The sequence below is a fragment of the Ornithorhynchus anatinus genome, chromosome 10 (genome assembly GCF_004115215.2).
Source record: "Ornithorhynchus anatinus isolate Pmale09 chromosome 10, mOrnAna1.pri.v4, whole genome shotgun sequence".
In the NCBI taxonomy this organism is placed as follows: domain Eukaryota; kingdom Metazoa; phylum Chordata; class Mammalia; order Monotremata; family Ornithorhynchidae; genus Ornithorhynchus; species Ornithorhynchus anatinus.
The window spans coordinates 55,610,854-55,637,600 of record NC_041737.1 but is presented as its reverse complement, the minus strand read 5'-3'; the positions used below and the strand labels follow the sequence as shown (position 1 = coordinate 55,637,600).

The 26,747-nt window shown below is 53.4% G+C and overlaps 1 protein-coding gene across 2 annotated transcripts; it reads right to left on the bottom strand.

Moving 5' to 3' along the window:
* Positions 1 to 2,381: 2,381 nt before the first annotated feature.
* Positions 2,382 to 26,228, bottom strand: BIN2 (bridging integrator 2). Of its 2 annotated transcripts, XM_029072832.2 has the most exons (13): positions 26,107 to 26,228; positions 16,858 to 16,938; positions 15,159 to 15,213; positions 14,750 to 14,844; positions 14,427 to 14,522; positions 13,863 to 13,970; positions 13,197 to 13,282; positions 13,000 to 13,075; positions 11,277 to 11,359; positions 10,103 to 10,748; positions 9,725 to 9,793; positions 8,466 to 8,558; positions 2,382 to 2,793 (listed from the first exon to the last, which is right to left on the bottom strand). In XM_029072832.2, the coding sequence occupies exons 1-13, from the start codon at positions 26,182 to 26,184 to the stop codon at positions 2,716 to 2,718; spliced, it is 1,644 nt and encodes a 547-aa protein (XP_028928665.1). In that variant the 5' UTR covers positions 26,185 to 26,228; the 3' UTR covers positions 2,382 to 2,715. The 2 variants fall into 2 exon arrangements, with proteins under 2 accessions (XP_028928665.1, XP_028928666.1); XM_029072833.2 differs by lacking the exon at positions 9,725 to 9,793.
* Positions 26,229 to 26,747: the final 519 nt, after the last annotated feature.

The window sequence follows — 26,747 nt, the reverse complement described above, 5'->3', positions numbered from 1 at the left end:
AGAGCACGGCGTCCTCATTTACATACATTTACATAAATTTACATTCGTTTGCATGCAGGTCCCGACGGTCCATTGCCTCCAATATATAATAATAAAAATAATAATAAGAGTAGTATTTGCTAAGCGCCTACGATGTGGAAAGAGCACGGCTTGGGAGTCAGAGGTCGTGGGTTCTAATCCCTGCGCCGCCACTTATCAGCTGTGCGACTTTGGGCAAGTCGCTTCACTGGGCCTCAGTGACCTCATCTGGAAAATGGGGATTAATAATAATAATAATAATGTTGGTATTTGTTAAGCGCTTACTATGTGCAGAGCACTGTTCTAAGCGCTGGGGTAGATACAGGGTCATCAGGTTGTCCCACGTGGAGCTCACAGTCTTCATTCCCATTTTACAGATGAGGGAACAGAGGCACAGAGAAGTGAAGTGACTTGCCCACAGTCACACAGCTGACAAATGGCAGAGCCTGGATTCGAACCCATAACTTCTGGTTCCCAAGCCCAGGCTCTTTCCACTGAGCCACACACTATGAGCCCCACATGGGCCAACCTGATGACATTGTATCTACCCAGCGGTTAGAACAGTGCTTGGCACATAGTAAACGCTTAACAAATACCAAAATTATTATTATTTTTATGTGCCAAGCACTGTTCTATGGATTGGATTGGGATCCCCTGCCCCCTCACAGGGAAAACATGGAGACGGTTTCTAGGGGCGGTGGGCTTGGGTTTTTTTAATGGTATTTAACACTTACCATATAATAATTACAATGGTGTTTGTTGAGTTCTTACTAAGTGCCAAGCACTGCCAGGCAAGGTACTGAGCGGTGGGGTAATAAATAATAATAATGTTGGTATTTGTTAAGCACTTACTATGTGCCAAGCACTGTTTTAAGCGCTGGGGGAGATACAAGCTAATCAGGTTGGACACAGTCCAAGCCACACATGGGGCTCAGTCGTCATCCCCATCTTCCAGATGAAGGAACTGAGGCCCAGAGAAGTGAAGTGACTTGTCCAAGGTCACCCAGCAGGCAAGGGGCAGAGCCGGCATTAGAACGCAGGTCCTTCTGAGCCGGGGACTTGTGAACAGGGAACATGTCTGTCATACTGTACTCTCCCAAACGCTTAGTACAGGGCTCTGCATACAGTGAGCCCTCACTAAATACCATACAGTGCCTCAGCGTTTAGCATAGTACCTGGCACGTAATAAATAATAAATGGTGGTATTTAAGCGCTTACTATGTGCAAAGCACTGTTCTAAGCGCTGGGGGATACAAGGTGATCAGGTGGTCCCACGTGGGGCTCACAGTTTTAATCCCCATTTTCCAGATGAGGTAACTGAGGCCCAGAGAAGTTAAGTGACTTGCCCAAAGTCACCCAGCTGGCAAGCGGCGGAGCCGGGATTCGAACCCATTGTGGTGTACTTTCCCGAGAGCTCAACACAGTGCTCTGCACACAGCAAGCGCTCAATAAATACGACTGAATGACTAAGCGCTTAAATCCCATCATTATTATTCTTGAGTGACTGCACACGGTAAGCGCTCAACAAATTCCATTGCTTGCACAGTTATGGCTCATTAAATATCACCGGTTGATTAATCGATTGCACACAGTAAGCTTTCAGTAAGGGGCAGGGATTGTCTCTATTGCGGCCTTGGATTTTCCCAAGCGCTTAGTACAGTGCTCTGCACACAGCAAGCGCTCAATAAATACGATTGAATGAAAATACCATTGATCGATGGTCGGGGAGAGGGAGGCCGGAGACCCCCCCTCCCAACGCCGGGCCCCGCCCATCCTGGCCAGGGAAGGGTTAAGCGCTTATCACGCTCCCGGAGGGCAAACGGAGACATCCGGCAAGTAGTCATCGGCGTTGGGGGAAGGGAAGGGCGGGGGTGGCAATCGGGGCCTCCCACCCCCAATTAGTCTCATTCGTTTCCACCCACTCCACAAACTCTAAGAGTGTCAGCTCGTTGAGGGCAGGGAATCCTCCTCTTTAGCGCTTAGTACAGTGTTCTGCACCCCGTAAACGCTCCATAAATAGGACTGAATAAATAGGTCCTCCGCTTCCCCCCCTCGACCCGTCCAAGCTCCTCCCCAAGTGGGATCCCAGCTCGGCGAGGTCTTCGGGTCCAGCCCCCTGCCTGCGGGCTCGGGGTGGGGGGCGAAGCCACCCGGCCCAGTTCAGCCCCGTGACCCCACATTCCTTAAAACCCTCCCGGAGCGGAGATGTCACGCCTTCCTCAAGCAGTCCTCCCCCTCCCTTAATGCCCTACGGCTCGGAAGTCCTTCCTTATGTCTACCCCAAATCCCTCCTGCTGCAGCAAGTCTAGTCGACCCGTAGAAGGACAGAACGGGGTGGGGCGGGCAGAGAGGAGACAGTGGGAGAAAGGCACACAATCTTTTAATACCAGAGTCCTGGGGCCCTGTCTTGCCTCCCGCTCTGTTTCTGGCTGGAAAGTTACTCAACAGTGACCTCGGGCAGCGAGGGAAGATGCACCTTCCCCTCCCTGGCCCGGAGCCAGGCTGGCTCCAGAGGAGCAGGAAAGTGGGAGAGGGGGCCAAATGGGAGAGGGGGAGGGGGGGAGGCCGGAGAGAGAGAGAAAGAGGGGGAGAAGGAGAGGCGTCCATCCTTCAGGTGCCGGGGCACCCTCTCTGGATGCCACGTAGCGCGGGGGACACGGCGGTGGCTCATGAATCCAATCCTCGCAATTCCCCGATTCACTCGGGAGAGGTGGAGTTGGGAGACCGCCCCCCCGGACCGCTGGGCTCCCCATTTTCCGGCTGCCGTTCCGTGGCCTGGAAGAGACGAGCGGGGTGAGGTCAGAGGTCAGATCTGACTACCGCCATGCCCTGCTTTTCCGGCTCTTCACCTCCCTGGGCCCAAGTTCTGCTGTCTCCCCGACTCCCAGACTCTAATCTCGTTGTGGGCACACGTTAAGTAGTTCGTTTCGACCCTCACAATCACCCCTGTAATGATAGTAATGTTGGTATTTGTTAAGCGCTGACTATGTGCCGAGCACCGTTCTAAGCGCTGGGGGAGATACGGGGTCACCAAGTTGTCCCACGTGAGGCTCACAGTCTTCATCCCCATTTTCCAGCTGAGGGAACTGAGGCACCGAGAAGATAAGGGACTTGCCCAGAGTCACACAGCTGACAGGTGGCGGAGCTGGGATTAGAACCCGTGACCCCTGACTCCTAAGCCCCTGCTCTTTTCAGTGAGCCACGCTGCTTCTCTGACAGGGAAGGTCCTTTCTCTGTAATAATAATAACGTTGGTATTTGTTAAGCGCTTACTATGTGCAGAGCACTGTTCTAAGCGCTGGGGTAGACACAGGGTAATCGGGTTGTCCCACATGAGGCTCACAGTTAATCCCCATTTTACAGATGAGGTAAATTTACAGATGAGGTAACTGAGGCACAGAGAAGTTAAGAGACTCGCCCACAGTCACACAGCTGACGAGTGGCAGAGCCGGGAGTCGAACCCATGACCTCTGACTCCGAAGCCCAGGCTCTTTCCACTGAGCCACGCTGCTTCTCTGTAGGGAGACAAGGTGGGTGTCATTACCCCCCATTTTACAGATGGAGAAACTGAGGTGCAGAGGAGTTAAGTGACTCGCCCACGGCCACACGGCAGGCTACGGGGACGGGTCGGGCTTGAATGCGGATCCTCTGACTTCTAGCCCGGCGTCACGCTGCTTCGCCACACCACTTCCTCTAAACAAGAGGGCACGTGAGCCCCAAGTGGTGCCCGATTATTGCGCATCAATCCCGGCGCTTAGTACAGTGCATGGCACATAATAAGCGCTCGTGGCACAGTGGAACGAGCACGGACTTGGGAGTCAGAGGTGGCGGGTTCTAATCCCGGCTCCGCCACTTATCAGCTGTGTGATTTTGGGCGAGTCACTTCACTTCTCTGGGCCTCAATTACCTCATCTGGAAAATGGGGATTAAGACTGTGAGCCACCCGTGGGACAACCTGATTACCTTGTATCTACCCCAGTGCTTAGAACAGTGCTCGGCACATAGTAAGCGCTTGACAAACGCCAGCGCTTAGAACAGTGCTCGGCACATAGTAAGCGCTTGACAAACGCCGGCGCTTAGAACGGTGCTCGGCACGTAGTAAGCGCTTGACCAATGCCATCATTATTATTATTTATGAATGCCACAGTTATTATGAAGAAATAATGCTAACGATTAATAACAATATATAACTGGACACAGGGGAGCAGTGTGGCTCAGTGGAAAGAGCCCGGGTTTAGGAGTCAGAGGTCATGGGTTCTAATCCCAGCCCCGCCACCTGTCAGCTGTGTGACTTTGGGCAGGTCGCTTGACTTCTCGGTGCCTCAGTGACCTCATCTGGAAAATGGGGATGAAGACAGGGAGCCTCAGGTGGGACCGCCTGATGACCCTGTATCTACCCCAGTGCTCGGCACATAGTAAGCACTTAACAAATACCAACCTTATTATTATTTAATGCTGACGGGGGGAGGATTTAAGAGTTTAGGGGTCAGCAGGGAGAGGGGCAGGGGGGAGTGGGGAAGGGGGTCAGTCTCAGGGGCGCAGACTTGAAGAGGAGCTCTGTCCTGCAAAGGGGCGTGGTCTAGTTGTGAAGGGGCGTGGTCTGAGTTGCGGAGGGGGCGTGGCTTGCTTAATAAGGGGGCGTGGCCTACGTTTAGGGGCGTGACCTATATTCGGGGCGAGCCCTGTATATGCCGTGGCGAGGGGGCGTGGCCTACGTTTGGGGGCGTGGCCTGTGTGGTGCTGGAGGGGCGTGGCCTAGGTTGGGGAGGGGGCGTGACCCGTATGATTTGTTAATGATTATTCACATTATTAACATTAAATATGATTAACATTAAATTGTTAACATTAAATATGATTATTTTGTTAATGAGATGTACATCACCCTGATTCTATTCATTTGCTGTTGCTTTAATGAGATGTTCTTCCCCTCGATGCTATTTATTGCCATTGTTCTGGTGTGTCCGTCTCCCTCGATTAGACTGTAAACCCATCAAACGGTAGGGACTGTCTCCCTCTGTCGCCGAATTGTCCATTCCAAGCGCTTAGTCCAGTGCTCTGCACATAGTAAACGCTCAATAAATACTATTGAATGAATGAAAGTATGATGCGTAAAGGGGGCGTGGCCTAGGTTTGGAAGGGCGTGGCTTGCATGGTGGTGGTATTTGCTAAGGGCTTACCATGTGCAGAGCACTGTTCTAAGCGCTGGAGGGAATACAAGGTGATCAGGTGGTCCCACATGGGCTCCCAGTCTTCACCCCCACTTTCCAGAGGTCACTGAGGCCCAGAGAAGTGAAGTGACTTGCCCAAAGTCACACAGCTGACAGGCGGCGGAGCCGGGATTAGAACCCACGACCGCTGACTCTCAAGCCCTGGCTCTTTCCATTAAGTCACGATGGGATGCTCTTCCCTAGCTGTGTGACTTTGGGCAAGTCACTTCACTTCTCTTTGCCTCAGTGACCTCATCTGTAAAATGGGGATTAAAACTGTGAGCCCCGCGTGGGACCACCTGATGACCTTGTATCCCCCCAGTGCTTAGAACAGTGCTTTGCACCTAGTAAGCGCTTAGCAAATACCACCGCTATTATTATTATTATTATTATTATTATTCTTCCCTCCCCACCGTAGGCCCAGGCGGGGAGCCAGGGGCCTCCAGCACCTGCTCCAGATCAAAGAGCACAAAACCTCTGATGCTGCAGATTCGCCCACACCCTCCACCCACCCTTCCTTCCTGCCTCCCTTCCCTCCGGGCACCTGTTGGAGGGGCAGGTGGGGTCATCTCCCCTATCCCCCTGCCTCCGTCCCTACCCCACCCCGGGGAGACACTCTGGCCTTTGGGGAAGAATGCCTCCTCTTCCCCAAGTCTTTGGTTCCGGTGTCCCTCATCACTACTAGTACTTCTGGTATCTGTTAAGCGTTTAGTACGCGCCCGACACGATACTAACTGCTGCGGTAGATGCAAGATAATCAGGATGGACACAGTCAAGTCTCCCCTTCGGGACGAGCCTCATTCAATCTCATCTAAAAAAGGAGCAGCGTGGCTCAGTGGAAAGAGCACGGGCTTGGGAGTCAGAGGTCATGAGTTCCAATCTTGGATCTGCCACTATGCAGCTGGGTGACTGTGGGCGAGTCACTTCACTTCTCAGGGTCTCAGTTACCTCATCTATAAAAGGGGGATGAAGACTGTGAGCCTCGCGTGGGACAACCTGGTGACTCCGTATCTACCCCAGCGCTTAGAACAGTGCTCTGCACATAGTAAGCACTTAACAAATACCAACATTATTATTATTATTAAATCCACCCCATTGCAGCTCAAACCCTTCCCCCTGGCCCTGTTCTCGGTGGTGAGGGGAACAAGGGTGGCCGGGGTCCGTTAGGTCCCTTCCCCTTCCCTTCTGTCTCCGAGCCGAACAATACAAGCTCCTCTCACCTTCTCTCTCTCTTTTTTTTAATGCTATTTGCTAAGCGCTTCCCATGTGCCTGGCACTGAACTGAGCACTGGGGTTGATGATGATGGTATTTGCTAAGTGCTTACGATGTGCCAAGCACCGTTCTAAGCACTGAGATGACGGATACAGGTTAATCGGGTTACAGTCCCTGTCCCACATGGGGCTCCCAGTCTTAATTCCCATTTTCCAGCTGAGGGAACTGAGGGCCAGAGAATTGAGGTGACTTGCCCAAGGTCACCCAACAGATAATAATGTTGGTATTTGTTAAGCGCTTACTATGTGCAGAGCACTGTTCTAAGCGCTGGGGGAGGTACAGGGAATCACGTTGTCCCACGTGAGGCGCACAGTCTTCATCCCCATTTTACAGATGAGGGAACTGAGGCACAGAAAAGTAAAGTGACTCGCCCACAGTCACACAGGTGGCAGAGCCGGAATTTGAACCCATGACCTCTGGCTCCCAAGCCCGTGCTCTTTCCACTGAGCCACGCTGCTTCCCTCGATAAATAACGTGGCAGAGCGGGGATTAGAACCCAGGTCCCTCCGACTCCCAGCCCCCTGCTCTATCCACCAGGCCACGCTGCTTCTCCCTGTCCCACGTGGGGCTCACGGTCTTAATCCCCATTTTCCAGATGAGGTCACTGAGGCCCGGAGAAGTTGCATCCCGTCTAACCCTTCCAATCCAATCCCTGCCCCGCCCGGAGAACCCGAAAATGGGGTGGGGGGCGGATCCCTGTTTGCGTTTTCGGTCTGGATGGGCCTTGCCCGGCTGGTGGTGGCAACCCCGCCCCTACCCCTCGCCAATTCCCCCGCCAGCCCCGCCGGAGTTTCTAGTCTGGGCAGGTTCCTGGTTTCTGTCTGAATGTCTGTGGGGACCCCAGTCTCCCCACTCAGTCTGCTCCCACCCCTGCCCTGTTGGCGACGCGCCCACCCTGCTCACTTCCTGCCTCTCACTGCCCTTTTTTATTCATGGCATTTGTTAAACCCTTACTACGTGCCAGGCACTGTACTAAGCGCTGGGGTAGGTACACTGGGAGCTCCTACTCCTACTGAGAGCTCCCCTCCTCCAAGAGGCCTTCCCAGGCCGAGCTTCCCCTTTTCCCTCTGCTCCCTCTCTGCTCCCCCTTCACCTCCCGTCAGCTAAGCCCCCTTTCCCCGCTTTCCCGCTGCTCCTCCCCCCTCCCTTCCTCAGCGCGTGCTCATTTGTCTATATTTTTATTACCCTATTTATTTTGTTAATGAGGTGTCCATCCCCTTGATTCTATTTATCGTGATTAAGTTGTCCATCCGTCTCCCCCGATTAGACTGTAAGCCCATCAGTGGGCAGGGATGGTTCCTATCTGTTGCCGAATTGTCCATTCCAACGCTTAGTCCAGTGCTCTGCACATAGTAAGCGCTCAATAAATACTATTGAATGAATGAATGAATACACTAGGGTTGGACACAATCCCTTTCCCACATGGGGCTCAGTCTTAATCCCCATTATTCAGATGAAGTAACTGAGGCCCAGAAAAGTGAGGCGACTTGCCCAAGGACACATAGCAGACGAGCGGGATTAGAGCCCAGGTCCTTCTGGCTCACGGGCCCGGGCTCTAGCCACGAGGCTACTCTGCTTCTCCCAGCGAGTATTCGCTTACGGTGTGACCTTGGGCAAGCGATCGAACCTCTCTGGGCCTCAGTTTCTTCAACGGTAGAAAGGGGATAAGACACCCGATCACATTCCTTCTTAGAGTGTGAGCCCCCTGTGTGACCGGGATTGTGTCCCGCCCGACCGCTTGGCACGTAATAAGCACTTAGTCAATTCCAAAACTCTGTGGAGCGGGGTCTGGCTTGGCGCTCTCTGAGTGGACAGTCCAAGGGTTTCAAGAGAGACAGGAGGCCGCTGGGTTTGACCTTTCAGTCCCGAATCCCCCAGACTTGTCCACCTGCCTCAGTGAGACCCTGTAGTAGCCCAGGACTAGTCAGGACCGTCCCCCAAACGGCCCCAGTGAAGCGAACTCTTTACCTGGGCCTCGGCCTCCCATCCCACCGTGGCCTCCTCCACTTCCTCCTTCTTCTCCTCCTCAGAGCTGCCTGGGGCCTTCCCAGTGTCTTCCTCCTGCAGGACAAAATCGGTGGCACTGAGCGACGCTGACCGCCACCCCACCCCGCTTCCGGGAGCCTTCAGGGCCCCACAGGTGCCAGACATGTTCAATTAGAAATTCCAATCTTGGGTTTAAAGCCTTCCCCCCACCTTCTGTTCCGGCCTTGCCCGTACCCCGGCTCCTCACGGAAGGGACCCGCATCTGTCCTCCAGGAAAGCAAGCAGTTCACTAGTTTCCCCCCGACCTGGAACGCCTCTCCCTGCTCCTCTCCCCCTCAAGTCCTCCTTCACCCCCTGCCCTCCTCCAGAAAACACACCCAGATGACCATCCCCGACACTGGACACTCGTCTGCCTGATGCCTCCAGGTGCAGCCCTGTCCCTGCGGCATCTGTGTGTGTGTGTTGCATTTATTGAGCGCTTACTATGTGGAGAGGACAAAAGAACAATAAGCCGACACATTCCTTGCCTGCAAGGAGATTACAGTCTAGAGGGGAAGTGGATGTGTCATGTTTACTGCTTTTGTGGCTTGGGCTCTTTATCCTTCAGAGTTGCCAAAGTTCCTGCCACTGGCCTCCTACATTTCTTTATCGGGTCGGAGGTGGGGGTGGGGGGACTTCTCTGTCTCCCCTTCCAACCCCTCGAGGGCAGGGAACCCTGGACTTCTCCTCCGTCACTCCCCCAACCACCAGGAGAGAGAGAGAGAAAGAAAAGGTGACTTGTTTTGGGCACTGGCCTGTCACCCAACAAAGGCAGGGGATGTATAATAATGATAATTATGATACTTGTTAAGCGCTTACTATTTACCAAGCACTGTTTTAAGCGCTAGGGTAGGCACAAGGTAATCAGGTTGTCCCACGTGGGGCTCTCGGTCTTAATCCCCACCTTCCAGTTGAGGTAACTGAGGCAAAGAGAAGCCAAGTGACTTGCCCAAGGTCACCTAGCAGACAAGTGGCGGAAGCGGAATTAGAACCCAAGACCTTCTGACTCCCAGGCCTGGGCTCTATCCACTACACCATGCTGTATCTCCCCGCTGAACCCAGACCAGGGCTCTGTCTTGCCAGGCTCATTCTAGGCCCAGGAATGGCCACGGTCCTGATCTCCTCCCCCTCGTGCCCCCATCTCCCGCCCCCCTCGTGTGGGTCTCCGGTCCCCGAGCTCAGGCCGGGCCGGGACTGTGTACCTGGGAGGGATCCGCGCTCTCTCCCTGGGCCTCAACCTCCGCGGGCAGACCGGCAGGGCTCGGGCTGGGCTGCAAACCAAAGGGCACAAACCATCCAGGGGCCATCCTGGAGGGCGGGTTGATTCCCGCCCGGAGGACCCACTTCCCGCTGGCCACCCGAGGCTCGGTCCGGGCGGGCAGACGGTCCTCGGGGCCCACCGGGAGGAGTCTCCAAGTCCCTCCGCGGGTGAGAGTCCCTGCTCTGGGCGCCCCATACCCGCTCCGAACCATGTGGACTAAGCTGAACCACTCCCGGTGCCCCTGGACGGTGCCACCCAGGGCTCCCCGTCCCCGGGGCCCGACCTCCGGCCTACCCCATCCGAGCCCCAGCCTTCTCACCTCTGCCGGGGAGATGTGGGACTCCTCCATCTTCTCCTCCTCCTTCTCCTCCCCCAGGCTGGGGCTCTCCTGGTCCAGACCAGACGGCTCCGCTTCCTGTCTCTCCTGGAGTTGGGCCTGGGGCTCGGGACTGGGAGTGGGGCTGCAGGGGGGCGCCGGGGCCTGCAGGCGTGGGGGTCTCTCGGGCGGTGCGCCTCCGTCAGGGCCGCCCCCCGGAGATAGCAGGGCGGAGGACGGGCGGGCCGCCGGGCTCGGAGTCGGGGAACACGGGCCCCGGGCCTGGGACTCTGCGGCCCCGGCGCCCGGCAGCGAGGTGGGCCGGGCCGGCCGCGGCTTCTCTCCGACGCCGGCGTCCCGGGCAGGAGAATCTGCCCCGACTGCGGCTTCTTCCCCTCCTCCGGTCCCCGCCTCCTCCCCGTCTTGAAGGCCAGCCTCACTGTCGTTTTCCCCAGGGCCCGGGCTGGGGTCCCCCTCCTCTTCCTCCTCCTCCTCCTCTTCCTCCTCCTCAGGCCCCGACACGGACTCCCTGTTATTCCGCAGGGAGAAGGACGTGGGGGTTTTGGGCGTCGGGGCGGGGCTGTCCTCTGTGGAGGCGGCGGAGACGGAGGACTGCCTCACCGGAGCCGAGATGACCAGAGAGCGTCGTCTGCGGGGCGAGGGGCGAAGGCATCAAAGGGCGGAGAACCGGCACAGAGATCTTAAATCGCCCTCCCGCCGCCCCCACCCTCCCTCACCCCCAAGCCCCAGCCCTGGTCTCCAGAGAGCCCCCCACAGGTCTCAGCAAACTGGGCTCACGCCACTGTACAGGCTGGGTAAACTGAGGCTCAGGAGAGCCAATAGATCATGGTGTCTCCTCCCATGACACCTCTGGGTGGGGCCTCCGGGGATTGGTGATGCTCCTGAGGGGTGGGGCAAAGCAAAGTCTTGAGACTGGTTGTCCCACGTGGGACAGGAACTACCCCAGCGCTTAGCACAGTGCCGGGCCCAGGGGGCGCGCTTAATGGCTACCATCATCATCATTCCTATCAATCCCTCAAGTTGCCCCCATCCCTCCTGGGAGATGTGGATTAGCTTCCGTTTCACACGTTGCCCGAGTGATCCCGGACTAGCCTGGGGGTCGGGGGGCAAGGCTGGGGTGGGGGAAGGGGAGCCAGGGCCCCCAAAACCCACTCACTTGGTGACACCCTTGACCACAAAGACTTTGCTCGAATGCTGCTTCTCCAGTTTACTCATCACGTCGTACAGGTTGTGGTTGAGCTGGGAGCGGCAGGAGAGAAGACGGAGTCAGGGGACCCAGGCTGCTCCCCCAGCGCCCCTCCTCCGGCCCCCACTTCCAGTTCTAATCTTTGCCTCGCTCTGCCCCGCGGTCTAACTTCAATCCCCCCTGCTGCAGTGCCAGCCCTCCTGTTCTATGGGAGGTGATTAGGTGGGGCCGGGAGAGGGTTGAATGGCTGGGCGAGCGTGTAAAACATGCTGCTTATGTTCACCAGAGGGAGTGAGTATGTTATCGGTACGATGGGGGGGCGTGAACTAAAATTCACAACAAACAGGAAGGACTTTTCCACCCCAGCCCCTCTCAAGATCAGTGCAAATCAACCAACCTCCCGCTCCTTCCCACGTATCTTAACAATCTTGTCCCCCCTAAGCACTTGATACTCACCCCGCCCTCAGCGCCACAACGTTTAGGTCAATATCCGTAAATTATTTTAATGTCCGTCTCCCCCTCTAGATTTTAAGCTCGCTGTGGGCAGGGAATGTGCCTACCAACTCTGTAAAACTGTACTCTTCCCAAGTGTCGAATCCAACGCTTTGACTAGAGTAAGCAGGGTAGCTTAGTGGAAACAGCCCAGGTCTGGGAGTCAAAAGACCTGGGTTCTAATCCCAACTCTGCCACCTGCCTACTGGGTGACCCTGTTCCAGTCACTAAACTTCGCTATGCCTCAGTTTCCTCATCTATAAAAGGGGGATTCAATCCTCCTCCCTCCGACATAAACACTGAGCCTCATGTGGGACAGGAACTCTTTCCAAACTGATTAGTTTGGCTCGACCCCAGGGCTTAGTACAGTGTCCGGCGCATTGTAAGCGCTTAAGAAGTGCCAAATCTGTAATTTATTATATTTGGAATTTCTTTATCTATATTAACGTCTGTCTCCCCTCTAAACCGTTAGCTCATTGTGGGCAGGAAACCTGTCTTACCAACTCGGTTATATTCGTGCTCTCCAAAGCACTTCGTGCGGTGGTCTGTACGTTGTAAGTCCTCAATAACTACGACTGACTGATTGATGGATTGATCATTTAAAAAAGTGAGCGCTCACTCAATACCGCTGATCGATTGATCATTGAAAAGAAGGTAAGCACTCGATAAGTACTATTTATTGAATGATCATTAAAAAAAAGGGCGCTCAATAATCTACTCGCTCTACCTCGATCTCTTCTATCTCGCCGCCGATCTCTCGCCCACATCCTGCCTCTGGCCTGGAACGCCCTACCTACTCATAGCAGATAGTGACTAGTTCAGAGCCTTACCGACGGCCCATCTCCTCCAAGAGGCTTTCCTTGACTGCGCCCTCCCTTCCTCTTCTCCCACTCCCTTCTGCGTCGCCCTGACTTGCTCCCTTTCTTCACCCCCCTCCCAGCCCCACACCACTTATGTCCACATCTGTCATTTATTTATTTTTATTAATGTCTGTCTCCCCCTCTAGACTGTAAGCTCACTCTGGGCAGGGAACACGTCTGTTTATCGTTCTACTGTCCTCTCCCAAGCTCTGCACGCAGTAAGCGCTCAATAAATATGACTGACTGACAAAATAGCACGGCTTGATGGTTTAAAACAAAAAATAAGCCTCGCTAAATGATAGCACTGATGGGATTGATTGATTGACTGGAGCGCCCCTCACCTTGCTCATCTCCTGGTAGAAAACATCTCGCAGGTTGGAAATGTTCTGGAAAATGGTGACGTAGCAGCTGATCCGGCTGTTCGGAAGAAGGAAGAGAGGCCGGTGAGCGAGGGGGCCGGAGGGGCGGCGAGGGGACACTGAGGGATAGGCCTCTGACCCTCCAAGACCGGGCGTCCCCCGTCCCCCCGTCCCCTCACCTGCTGTACAGATCGGGCAGGTCATCTCTCAACTCCTGGTTCAGCTCCTCGAACACAGCCTGGGCCTTGTTGAACTCCTCCTCGGCCTAATGATGATAATAATAATAACAATGGTGGTATTTATTAAGCACTCACTCCGTGCCAGGCACTCTACTAAGCGCCAGGGTGGATACGAGCAAATCGGGTCGGATACAGTCACCGTCCCACGTGGGGCTCGCAGTCTCCATCCCCATTTTCCAGATGAGGTAACCGAGGCCCAGAGAAGTGAAGTGACTTCCCCGAGGTCACTCAGAAGATAAGTGGCAGAATCGGGATTAGAACCCATGACCTTCCGACTCCCAGGCCGGTGCCCTACCCACTACACCATGGGAGAGGGAGGGCAGAGCCGACCCAGCGGGGGAGGAGGGGAATCGGGAGTGGGTCAGCCTACTTGGGCCTACCTGGGCCTGGCGGGCAAGGCCGAGCCCTCATCATGCCCCTGGGCAGAGCTTCCAGGCGGATTAGTCGATCCCACGGTGGAGGGTGTCCTTAAGGGGCGAGGTGAGGGAGGGTCCCGGGCCTTGGTGGTCCCTGGGACCAGAGGTGAAGAGACTTCATTCCTCCCCCAGATCCTGAGAGGGTTGGGGGAGTCCCAGCAGCTCTGCCCCACCCCCTGCCCACCCTTGCCTTGGCAATCTTGGCATCGTCCTTCTTCTTGGCGTTCTGTAGGGACTCCAGGTGGTGGCGGGCACTGTCGTAGTCCACCAGCTTACGTCCACGCTTGGCGATCCGTTCCTGCCCGGGACGGGAGGAGGCTGACACCCGCTTCGGGGCTCCTCCCTCCTTTCGCTCCCCCGTTGGGGGTGCTGATTCCCTCTTTCCCAGTGGCGGAGAGGTCGCTGATGGGATACCGGAGCAACCCCGGGGGTGGAAGGCGGGTCCGAGGGGGGACATATTCCTCACCTCCCCTTTCCTCATCCCGGAGGTCTCACACTGGGGAAACTGGCCTCGCAGACCCCATCTGCCCCTCAATCCTGTCCCAGCCTCTGGAAAGGTAGGTCAGAGCCCCCAGTGGGATCACGGTGGGGTCGGGGGGTGAACTCTCACTTGGGGGAGAGAACGCACGCTCGTTGATTGGGGCCTCGCACACCGCAGGCCCACGGCAGACACACGGCAAGTACACGGCCCACACATGGCAGGTACACGGCAGGCAGGGACCCCCCGAGCCCCGCCCATCCCTCTCTGGTTTACCTTGACCTCGCCGAACTGGCTGATGTAATTCTCCATGGTGCGCACAGCCTGGTCAGCCAGCTTCTCCTCATAGTCTTCCCACAGCAGGTTGTTATTCTAGTAATAATAATAATTATTATTATCATTATCACGGTATTAGCGAAGCACTTACTACGTGTCAGGCACCGTACGAAGCGCTGGGGTGGATACGAGCAAATGGGGACGGACACGGTCCCTGTCCCCAGTGGGGCTCGCAGTCTCGATCCCCATTTTCCACGTGACTTAACCGAGGTCCAGAGAAGTGAAGCGATTTACCCGGCGGACAAATGGCGGAACGCACTGACCTCTGCGATGGCCTTCAGGTCCCCGTGCCCGTCCCATTCCGGGCTGTAGATCTCCTGCAGGGTCTCCGACACTTTCTTGGAGCTCTCGTGCATGACTGGAGGAATCAATCCATAAATCGATCAGGCCTACCGACTGAGCGCTCTCTGCGTGCCGAGCACCGTACTCAGCGGTTGGGAGAGGACAGTGGAACAGAGTTGGTAGACACGTTCCCCGTCCCCGACGAGCTTACAATCTAGAGGGACGAGCTTACGGTCTGGAAGGAGCAGTGGAGCCTCCGTGGAACGGGTCGGGGAGGGGAATGGGACCACCCGAAACAGGTAGGGGAGAGGAAAGGGGCCCCCAGAAACAGGCAGGGGAAGGGAATGGGGCTCCCCAAAACAGGTGGGGGGAGCGGACAGGAGCCCCTACCTTTCACGGCACTGAGGAAGGTCTTGAGATCCTTGTACAGCCTGTGGCCTTCAGCCTGTGGTGGTGGAGAAGAGGGGGAGAAGGTGACTGGCCCCGGGAGGAAGGCAGCCACTCGGTGCCCCCCGGCCAGCAACCGGGTCTAAGCCAGAGCTAAGGCTGAGCTGGCCTCTCCCCAACCCCACCTGTGGCCCTGGGGGTCCAGGTGGCCGGAGTCAGCCTTTGGAGCATCAGTCAGTCAATCGTATTTATTGAGGACTTACTATGTGCAGAGCACTGAGCTAAGCGCATGGGAGAGTATAATAGAACAACAAATAGACATATTCCCTGTCCACAGTGAGCTTACAGTCTAGCATCGCCTCCCCGCCTTAGCCTTCTCTTCCCTTGGATGGTCTCCCAGCTCTCGGCTTTGATCTGACTCACACCCTGGCCTCCCTAATAATAATAATAATTGTGGTTTTTGTTAAGCACTTACTCCGTGCCAGGAACTGTACTAAGCACTGGGGAGTGCTGGATACAGTCGCAAATCGTGCTGGACACAGTCCCGGTCCCACAAGGGACTCAGGGTCTCGATCCCCGTTTTGCAAATGATGAAACTGAGGCCCCAAGAAGTGAAGTGACTTGCCCAAGGTCTCCCCGTGTCCCCCCCCCCCCCCGGCCTCCATTATTCTGCCCCCAAGGCCAACAGACCCACCCCGTGGGTGTATCCTATCTAGTAGATGGGGCAGGGGCCTGAGTGTCAAAAGGATCTGGGTTCTAATCCCATCTCCGCCACTTGTGTGCTGTTGGACCTTGGGCCACTTCACTGCTCTGTGCCTCAGTTCCCTCTTTTGTAAAATGGAGATTAAGACGATGAGTCCCCTATGGGACATGGACTGTGTCCAACCTGTTTGGCGTGTTATCTGCCCCGGTGCTTAGTGCAGTGCTTGGCACATAGTAAGCGCTGAAACATTCCATTAAAAAAAAAAGGCAGCTCAGCCTGGAGGGAGCCTGCTCTTTGACAGCCCCTCCAATCTTCCAGCTCTCGAGCCTAGGAGAAAGTCATCTGAACCATCCCCCCGCCTCTTCGCCAGGCTGCACCCCAACCAGCCTAGCTGGGTTAGGACGTGAAGCCCCCCAGGATGAGATTCCACAGTCCCCCTAGGTTGCCTTTGCCACTGAGGACTGTCCCCCGGCTTAAATCAAACCCAAATCCCTCCTGCTGCAGTGCACGCCCGTCGAAGCTCCTCGTTTGTTGATGAAACTGCTTCGCTTCCTGGCTATTGCCCCCTACTCTCCTCCTCTTCATCCAGATATAATTCCTTCCCACCAACCCTCCCTATCTCTCCCCGAAACCCTCCCTGACACCCTCTCCTACCTTCCTCTGTCCATTCCTGACCTCATCCTCCCTGACCCCTTCCCTGTCCTTCCCAGACCCCTTCCCCAATCCTTCTAGACTGTGAGCTCGCTGTGGGCAGGAATTGTCTCTCTTTATCGCTATTCTGTACTCTCCCAAGCGCTTAGTACAGTGCTCTGCACACAGTAAGCGCTCAGTAAGTACGATCGAATGAACGAACGAATGAAATCCCCTCCCCGACCCTCTTCCGCCCTCTCCCTGCCCCCTTCCTGACCCCCTCCCTTCCCTTCCCAGACCCCATCCCCGATCCCCCTCCTCGACCCCCACCCCAGCCCCTCGCCCGGGTCCCGAGGCAAGGCAGGAGACCTGTTGTATCTGGAAACAGTGCGCACTCTGCTCAAACTGCTCATCTTTGGTCTCCACGGTCTTCCCGAGTTTTTGCAGCACCTGGCAGAGGAGCCGGGAAAGCGGAGATGAAATCAATCAATCCATTCACGGCATCTATCGAGTCCCTGCTGGGTGCGGAGCACTGGACTGAACACTCGGGAAAGGCCAATACAACTGAGTTGGTAGATACGGTCCCTGTCTACAATCAATCAATTCACAGTATTTACTGAGCGCTTACTGTGGACAGAGCATTGAACTAAACGCTTGGGAGAGGACGCTATAACAGAGCTGGTAGACGCGATCCCTGCTCACATTCAATCGATCGATGAATCCACGGTATTTATTGAGCATTTACCGCGTACAGAAAACTGACCTAAGCTCTTGGGAGAGGACAGTACCACGAAACTAGAGGACACGTTCCACAGGAATCTCACCGCAAACCCTTTCTAGCAGCCCACGTGAGGCTGACGAGTCGTAGCCCCATTTTCCAGATGAGGGAACTGAGGCCCAGAGAAGTGAAGTGACTTGCAAGTGGCAGAGCTGGGATTAGAACCCCAGGCCCAGGCTCTCTCCACTAAACCGTGCCATTTCTCTAGACTGTAAGCTCGTCGTGGACGGGAATGTCTTTATTTCCCGTCCTACTGTCTACTGTCCTCTCCCAAACGCTTAGTACAGTGCCCTGTACCCAATAATCACTGTTTACAGTGCACAAGAGAAGCAGTGTGGCCCAGTGGAAAGAGCAGAGGCCTGGGAGTCGGAAGGACCTGGGTTCTAATACCAGCTCTGCCACTTGTCTGCCTGGTGACCTGGGGCAAGTCACTTCACTTCTCTGGGCCTCAGTTCCCTCATCTGGAAAATGGGGATTGAGACCGGGAGCCCCACTGGGGACAGGGACCGTGTCCGACCTGATTCGCTGGCATCCACCCCAGCTCTTAGTACAGTTCCTGGCACCTAGTAAGCGCTTAACAAATACCAATTATCATTATTATTCTCACTCGATAATGACTATCGACTGACTTAATAAACGCCACTGCTCCAACTATTACTAGGAAAGGAGAAGGAGGCAGTGGGGGGTGGCGGGGGGGGGGGGAAGAGAGGCCTCTCGTTTCCCTTTTCCACAGTCTCCTCTCCCCTCCCCCCTAGAATTTCGACACCTCGTCCTCGGCGCAGGCTCCTTGGGCGATCCCTTTCCTGCCACTTCTGATGCTTTCCTCAGCCCCCCGCCTCTCACTGCTTCCTTCCTCTCCTGCCAGGGCCGCCGGGACCTTGCTAATCTCTCAACCAGAGATTTCTTCAGAGGTCATCGGGTCCAGTCCCCTGCCTGCAGGCAGGTAACACCCTCATCATTCGGGCCTCCGTCAGGGAGAAGCAGCGTGGCCTGCTGGAAAGAGGCCCGGATCTGGGAGTTCTCATCCCCGCTTTGTCTGCTGAGTGACCTCGGGTGGGTCACTTCACTTCTCTGAGCCTCAGTTCCCTCACCTGCAAAATGGGGATTCAATACGTGTCCTCCCTCCTCCATCGATCGTGAGCTTCACGTGGTGCCCGATTATTGTGCGCCTTCCCCGGCGCTTAGTACAGGGCTTGACACATAGTAAGTGTTTAATAGATGCTGCAATTATGGTTACTACTAGTACTATATTAATTCTGCTGCTATCACTATCAATCAATAATATTTATTATGTGCTTACTGTGTGCAGAGCACTGTACTTAGCATTTGGGAGAGCAATAATAATAATAATGGCATTTGTTAAGCGCTTACTATGTGCAAAGCACCGTTCTAAGCACTGGGGAGGATATAAGGTGATCAGGTTGTCCCACGTGGGGCTCACAATCTTAATCCCCATTTTACAGATGGGGTAACTAGGCACAGAGAAGTGAAGTGACTTGCCCAAAGTCACACAGCTGACAAGTGGCGGAGCCGGGATTTGAACCCATGACCACGTAGTACATGTCACAGAGTTGTAACAGAGTACATGTAACAGAGTTGGCGGAAAAGTGCCCTGCTCACAATGAGCCACTACTAATTACTCTCTTGAGAAGCAGCATGGCCTAGCGTATAGAGCACGGATCTGGGAGTCAGAGGACCTGGGTTCTAATCCCAGCTCTGCCATGTGACCCTGGGTGAGTCACTTTGCTCTTCTGTGCCTCAGTTCCCTCATCTGCAAAATGGGGATAAGAGTGTGAGCCCCATGTGGGCCAGGGACTGATTAACTTGTATCCACCCCAACAGTTCTTGGCACATAGTAAGCGCTCAACAGGTACCATAATTACTCTTCTGAGCAGCCAACCAGGCTTCTGGGAATGGCGAGAGGGTAGAGATGGAAGAAAGGAGGTGGAAATTATTGGCTAGGAGTGGATTATCAATCGATAATATTGATTATACACCTCCGGTGTGCAGACTTGAATTTGCACCCCTAATCCACCCTTCCGTCAGCCCACGGCACTTATGGCCATATCTGTAATTTATTTATTTCTATCAATATCCTTCTCCCCGTCCTGGGAAGGGCAGGGAATGTGTCTCCCAACTCCAACTCAATTGGATTGTCCTCTCTGAAGCGTTTAGGACAGTGCTCTGCACACAGTAAGCGTCCAATAAATACCATCGATGATGTTGATCTCTAGACTGTAAGATCGCTGGGGGCTGGGAACGTATCTACCAACTCTGTTGCACTCTACTCGCCCGAGTGTGTAGTTCGGTGCTCTCCCCACAGAAAATGATCAAGAAATACCATTGATAGGAAGGGGAAGTGCTCAATTAAACTTTATCAAATGATCAGTCGTGAAGCGCAGTAGGAGGCTGTGAATGCAAAGTGTGAGTTGGTGCAGAAGAAACGGAAATCAGCCCATGAGCCCAATGCATGGATTGGGTCTGACCAGGGCGTAACACAGTGCTGGGCCCCAGGTCGGCCCTTAACTAATTCCACCGGGATTATAATTATTCTCCAGATTTCTCTGTCCGCCCTCTGCTAGTTGGGGAGTGGGGAGGGGTCCCGGTGGGGGGCTGCAGGTGGGGGGAAAAGCCATGCCCACTTCCTTACTCTTCCCTCGCACCCAGGTCCCGAGAAGCAGGTTTGGCTCATCCTCTGCCGGTTCGGGGGAGGGAGCGGGTGTTGGCCCAGCTCGGAAAACCAAAGAGATGCCAATCTCCAGCAAAGCCATCCCAGCCGGCCCCCTACCTGGCCGCCCCCTGCCCCGGGGAGGCTCAAGCCCACCTCCTCCAAGGAGTTTTCTGGGATTCATTCATTTAGTCAATCGTATTTATTGAGAGCTTACACGGAAAGCATTAGACCAAGCATTTGGGAGAGTTACAATATAACTACAAACAGACACATTCCCGTCCACAACGAGCTCACAGTCTAGAGGGGGAGAGAGACAGCAATAAGAATAAATAAATGAATCAATTACAGATATCTAGATATCTAGATATCTGTGTGTGTGTGTGCTATGGGGATTGGAGGGAGGATGAATGAAGGAGCAAGTCAAAGCAGCACAGAAGGGAGTGGGTGAAGAGGAGAGGAGGGCTTAGTCAGGGAAGGCTTCTTGGAGGAGACGGGCTTTCTATAAGTTTTTGAAGGGATTCTCCTAGACTGTGAGCCCCATGTGGGACAGAGACTCTGTCAATCAATCAATCAATCAATCAATTGTATTTATTGAGCACTTACCGTGTGCAGAACACTGTATTAAGCTCTTGGCAGAAGACAATACAACAATAGAAAAGACCCATTCTCAGCCCACAGTGATTTTACAGTCCAACCTTGTGTCCATCCTAATTAACTTGTATCTATCCCATCGCTTAGAACAGTATTTGACACATAGTAAATGCTTTATAAATAGATACAAGTTCATTAGGATGAACACAAGGTTGGATTTTACAGTCCAGCCTCGTGTCCATCCTAATTAACTTGTATCTATCCCATTGCTTAGAACAGTATTTGACACATAGTAAACGCTTAATAAATACCATAAAATTAAATTAAAATATTCCTCCCAGTCTACAAGACCCTCCCCCCGCCACCCTGGCCCTCTGCATTCCTTCCCACGGGCCCGGAAGTCAGAAAGACCTGGGTTCTAATTCCGGCTCTGCCACTGGTCTGCTGCCCAAGTGTGACCTTGGGCAAGACACTTCACTTCTCTGGGTCTCAGTTCCCTCATCTGTAAAATGGGGATTGAGACGGTGAGCCCCACATGGGACAGGGACTGCGACCAACCTGATTCGCTTGTATCCACCCCAGCGCTTAGTACAGTGCCTAGCACAGAATAAGTGCTTAACAAATACCACAATTATTATTATGATGATGATTACTCCTCCAAGAGCTTAATACAGAGCTCTGCTCACAGTGAATGCTTAATAAATACCACTGATTGAGTGATTAATTATGATATTTAAGTGTCTACTACGAGCCAGGCACTGTTTTAAGAGCTGGGGTGGTCACGAGCTGATCTGGCTGGACACAGCCCTGTCCTGCATGGGGCTCACAGTATAGGTAGGAGGGAGTAGGATTAATCCCCATTTTAAAGATGAGGAAACCGAGGCACAGAGACATTAAGCGACTTGCCCATGGCCACACAGTAGACCAGTGGCAGAGTCGGAATTAGAACCCAAGTCCTCTGACTCCCAGGCCCGGCTCATTCCACTAGGCCAAGCTGCTTCCCATTACAATACAATTACAATGCAATAACATTGATAATCAAACAACTTTGGTATTTGTTCAGCATTTACTACGTGCCAAGGACTTCACTAAGCAATGGAGCAGATGGAAAATCCCACATGGGGCCTCTAAGCAGGAGGAAGAACAGGTATTTTATCTCCATTTAGCTGATGAGGGAACTGAGGCCCAGATAAGTTTATTGACTTGCCTATGGACACACAGCAAACAAGTATTCTGCTCCACTTCAAGGCCTTGTTGAGGACACAACTCCTGGAGGCCTTCCCGGACTAGGCCCCCCTTTCCTCTTCTCCCACTCCCTTCTGCATCGCCATGATTTGCTCCTTTTATTCATTCCCCTCTCCCAGTCCCACAGCATTTATGTCCATATCTGGCATTTATTTATTTCTCCAATACTGATTCCCAAATCGACACCTGCAACGCTGAGCTCTCTCCCTCTCTGCCGTCTCGCATCTCCTCCTGCCTTTTACTCATCTCTACTTGAGTGTCCTCCCATCACCTCAAACTTCAAACTTAACATGCCTAAAACAGAACTCCTTATTTTCCCAACCAAACCCTGGCCTCCCTGTGACTTTCCCATCACTGTAGATGGCTCCACCATCCTTCCTGTCTCACAAGCCCATAAACGTGGCGTTATCCAGGACTCCTCTCTCTCATTCAACCCACGTATTCGATCCATTCCGAAATCCTGTTCGTTTGACCTCTCCAACATGGCTAAAACCCTCCCTTTCCTCTCTATCCAAACTGCTACCTTGGTAATCCAAGGATTTATCCCAAGTGCTTAGTACGGTGCTTTGCACACAGTAAGCATTCGGGCTCAGTAAATACGATTGAATTGACTTGAATCCCGCCTTGATGACTGCATCAGCCTCCTGCCTCTCCCTACTCCAGTCCATACTTCGCTCTGCAGCCCCGATCATTTTTCTACAAAGACGTTCAGTCCATGTTTCCCCGCTCCTCAGGCACCTCCCGGGATTGCCCATCCACCTCCACATCCAACAGAAACTCCTCACCATCAGCTTTAAAGCCTTCAATCCCCTTGCCCCCTCCTGCCAACCTACTCACTGGGCCTCGACCTCATCTATCTCACCGCCCACCTCTTGCCCACATCCCGCCTCTAGCCTGGAACGTCCTCCCTCTTTGTATCCGACAGAGGATGACTCTCCCTCTCCTTCAAAGCCTTTTTGAAGGCCCATCTCCTCCAAGAGGCCTTCCCTGACTGCGCCCTCCTTTCCTCTTCTCCCACTCCCTTCTGAGTCACCCTGACCTGCTCCCTTTATTCATCCCTCCTCCCGGTCCCGCGCCACTTATGCCCATATCTGTCTTTTTATTTATTTCTATTAATGTCTGTCTCCCTCTCCGGACTGTAAGCTCGCTGTGGGCAGGGAATGTGTCTGTTATCTTGTGTTCTCTTAACCGTTTAATACAGCGCTCTGCTCGCAGTAAGCGCTCAGTAAATACAACTGACTGATTGACGTTTAGCAGATGAGGGAACCGAGGCCCAGAGAAGTGAGGGGACTGCCCAAGGACACACAGCTGGCAAGTGGGCAAATAGGGATTGGAACCCAGGTCCGCTGACTCCCAGGCCCTGGCTCTATCCGGGCTCCAACTATTTATTTTGCTACTGAGGTGTCCATCCCCTTGATTCTATTTTTCGTGATTATGTTGTCTTGTTTTTGTCCGTCTATTTCCCCGGATTAGACTGTGCGCCTGTCATTGGGCAGGGATTGTCTCTATCTGTTGCCGAATTGTCCATTCCAAGCGCTTAGTCCAGTGCTCTGCACATAGTACGCGCTCAATAAATACTACTGAATGAATAAAGATCTTGGGAAATGGAAGGGCTCCGGGGAAACAGGGCTGAGGGCCTCGGGCCGGTGCTCTGCACATAGTAAGCGCTTAACAAATACCACGTCATTATTATTATTACTCTAGTAAGCGCTCAATAAATAGTATTGAATAAATGAATGAATTTCCACTAGGACTCACGGCTTCCCAGTACAATTGCAATGCAATAGCGTTGATAGATAATCAGCGCTTAGACAGTGCTTGACACATAGTAAGCCCTTAACAAATAAGAATAATAATTATCAGCCCAGCCCTCAAGGAGCTTATGGGGCTTGTCTTTGTCTTCCCCTCTCAGGGGCTTTTCCTCTTTATCAAGACCCCTCTCTCCCTGAGTTTAGGACCCTCCTAACCCGCCCGGGCCACTTCCAGTAAATACCTGTTGATTGTCAGATTGATGGGCTTTCTTTTAGATTGTAAACTCCTTGCGGGGAGGGGTCACACCAGGAACTCACAATTGTACTTTCCCAAGCGCTTAGAAGGGTGATATGCTCAGTAAATACTTTTGATTGATTCAGCCCCACCTCCTACCTCCCCACTTTCTCAACCCCTCCTTGCCCCGCCCGGAGGCAGCCCATAATCTTATCCTCCACCCTTCCCCACCATCCAAAAAAAGTTTTTAAAAAATGAGTGATGGGAAGGTTTCATTTCTTTTGGCTGCGGAAGGAAATCCAAGCGCTTAGTACCAAGCTTGTAGATGCAACCTGGCTTCCCCCCACCCAACCTTCAGAACCCTACTGAAAGCTCACCTCCTCCAGGAGGCCTTCCCAGACTGAGCCCCCCTTTTCCCCTGCTCCTCTTCCCCTCCCACCACCCCACAGCACGTGTGCATATTTATTATTTTATTATTCTATTCATTTTATTAATGATGTGTATCTATAGTCTTATTTATTTTTATTGACGCTATCGAGGCCCGTCTACTTGTTTCGTTCTGTTGTCTGTATCCCCCCTTCTAGACCGTGAGCCCGTTGTTCGGGAGGGATTGCCTGTTTCCAAGCGCTTAGTACAGTGCTCTGCACCCAATAAGTGCTCAGTAAATACGGTTGAATGAATGAATGGTTAGAGCACGGGCTTGGGAGCACTCATGTCCATATCTGTAATTTATTTATTTCTATTAATGTCTGTCTCCCCTTCTAGTCTGTAAACTCGTTGTGGGCAGGGAATGTATCTATTTATTGTTGTACTGAACTCTCTCAAGCGCTTAGTAGAGTGTTCTGGACAAAGTAAATGCTCAATAAATATGATTGAATGAATGAATGGGAGTCAGAAGTCCTGGGCTCTAATCCTAGCTTTGCCACATGCCTGCTGTGTGACCTTGGGCAAGTCACTTAACTCCTCTGGGCCTCAGTTACCTCGTCTGTAAAATGGGGATAAGGGCATGAGCCCCATGTGGGACAGGGACTGTGTCCAACCTGATTAACTTCTATCTACCCCAGTGCTTAGAACAGTGCTTGGCACATAGTAAGTGCTTAACAAGTACCATAATCATTATTATTATTATTACAGTGCCTGCTCATAGTAAGTACCTAATAAATATGATCGATCTATTGATTGAGAGGAAAGGAGAGGGGGGAGAGGGTGGGGGGTTAAGGAAGCAGCTTGGAAACAGCCCTGGCCTGGGAATCAGAGGACCTGGGTTCTATTCCCGGTTCTGCCACTTGCCACAGTGACCCTGGGCAAGTCACTTCACTTCTCTGTGCCTCAATTCTCCTGTTCTTCCGCCTACTTAGTATGTGAGCCCCATGTGGGACAACAACTGAGTCTAACCTAATTCACTTGTATCTACCTCTGTGCTTAGAACGGTGTTCGACGCAGAGTAAGGACTTAACATACACCCTAAAAAAAAAAGAAAAATTGAGGAAAACTAAGTAGAGTCCCGATCCCTGATGTAGAGTCTCTTGAGGGACTTCTGGGAGAATTGGGAGAGAGAAGGGACATGAGCTAATGAATAGAGTGGGGGCGTTGGCGTCAGAAGGACCTGGGTTCTAATCCCAGCCCTGCCACTTGCCTGCTGTGCGACCTTGGACAAGTCTCTTAACTTCTCTGGGTCTCATTTTCCTCATCTGTAAAATGGGGATTCCATACCTTGTCTCCCTCCCCCTTCAACCGCGAGCCCGGCGTGGGACGGGATCTGTGTCCGGCCTGATTATCTGGTCTCTCCCCCAGTGTTTAGTGCAGGGCTTGGCACATAGTAAGCGCTTAACAGGTACCACAGGTGTTCTTATCATCTCCAGAGGAGGGAATTTGAGTCCCTGAACGTGCTGTCACCTCTGGACAGCTGTTTGAAACTCTACTGCAGCTGTGAATTCCATAAGGGTTCCTCCCTTAGAGGAGCACTTCCCAATTCAAACCATATGCAAACGACAAATGCACACTTCCCTTCTGGTCCACACGCCTTCCTGGGGTCTCTGGGTCCGGCCTGGTGGACACCTCGGAATTTCCCACGGGAGATGCAGAGGTCAAACGGTCCCTCCCCCTGCCTCCGGGCAGGATGACCCCTAAACCCGGTCCAGACTGTGGAGATCTCTGAGATCTCTCAATGGGCTGCGAGTTCCAGCTCTGGTCTAACCTGAATCCTGCTGGCTGGATGCCTTTTCAGAGATTTGGAGAGGTTCACTCACCTCCCCCAACCCACCCACTTCGGCTGCCCCCTGACATCACTGACCGTCCTCGAGGGGAGGCCCCTTCAGGAGTCGGGTGGGGGCGAATCCGGCCTTACCTTCTCCTGGGCCCGGCTGAATTTCTTCTGTACTTGCTTGGCAAAGAGACCAGCACTGCCCGCCTTCCCTTCCGCCATCCTTCTGGGCTGTCACACTGTGGTTTACCCCGAGCTGGGCTGACGAGGAAATGGGGCCTCCCGGCGTGCTTTGCATCCGGTTGCCAATCTGACAAGCCTTGGGTGTATCTCTCGGCCTCCCCCGCCCCTTCCAATTGCTTCAGCTCTCTGCCCTCAAAGGGCAGGCTTTTTGCCCCCTCCAGCCTGCTTTTCCTTGGCACCCTCTCGAACTCAAGACCGCGGGTCTCCCAACGGGGAGGGGTCGGAGGTCAGGAAGGGAAAGTCACGGTGGGGAGGGCTTGGAGTGACCACTTAAATGTCATGGAAGGGGGGGGCAGGAGGGTACGATTGTTATCTTCTACCTACCCCAGTTCTTAGCACAGTGGTTGACACATAGCGCTTAACAAATACCACAGTAATTCAACTGTTGGCTGCTGGAGGGCAGGGAAGGTGTATCTGCAATCTCCCAAGCTCTTAGGGACTCAGTTTCCTCATCTGTAAAATCATAATAATAACGATAACGATAATCATTATTATGGCATTTGTTAAAAAAAGAATTGGTATTTGTTAAGCGCTTACTATGT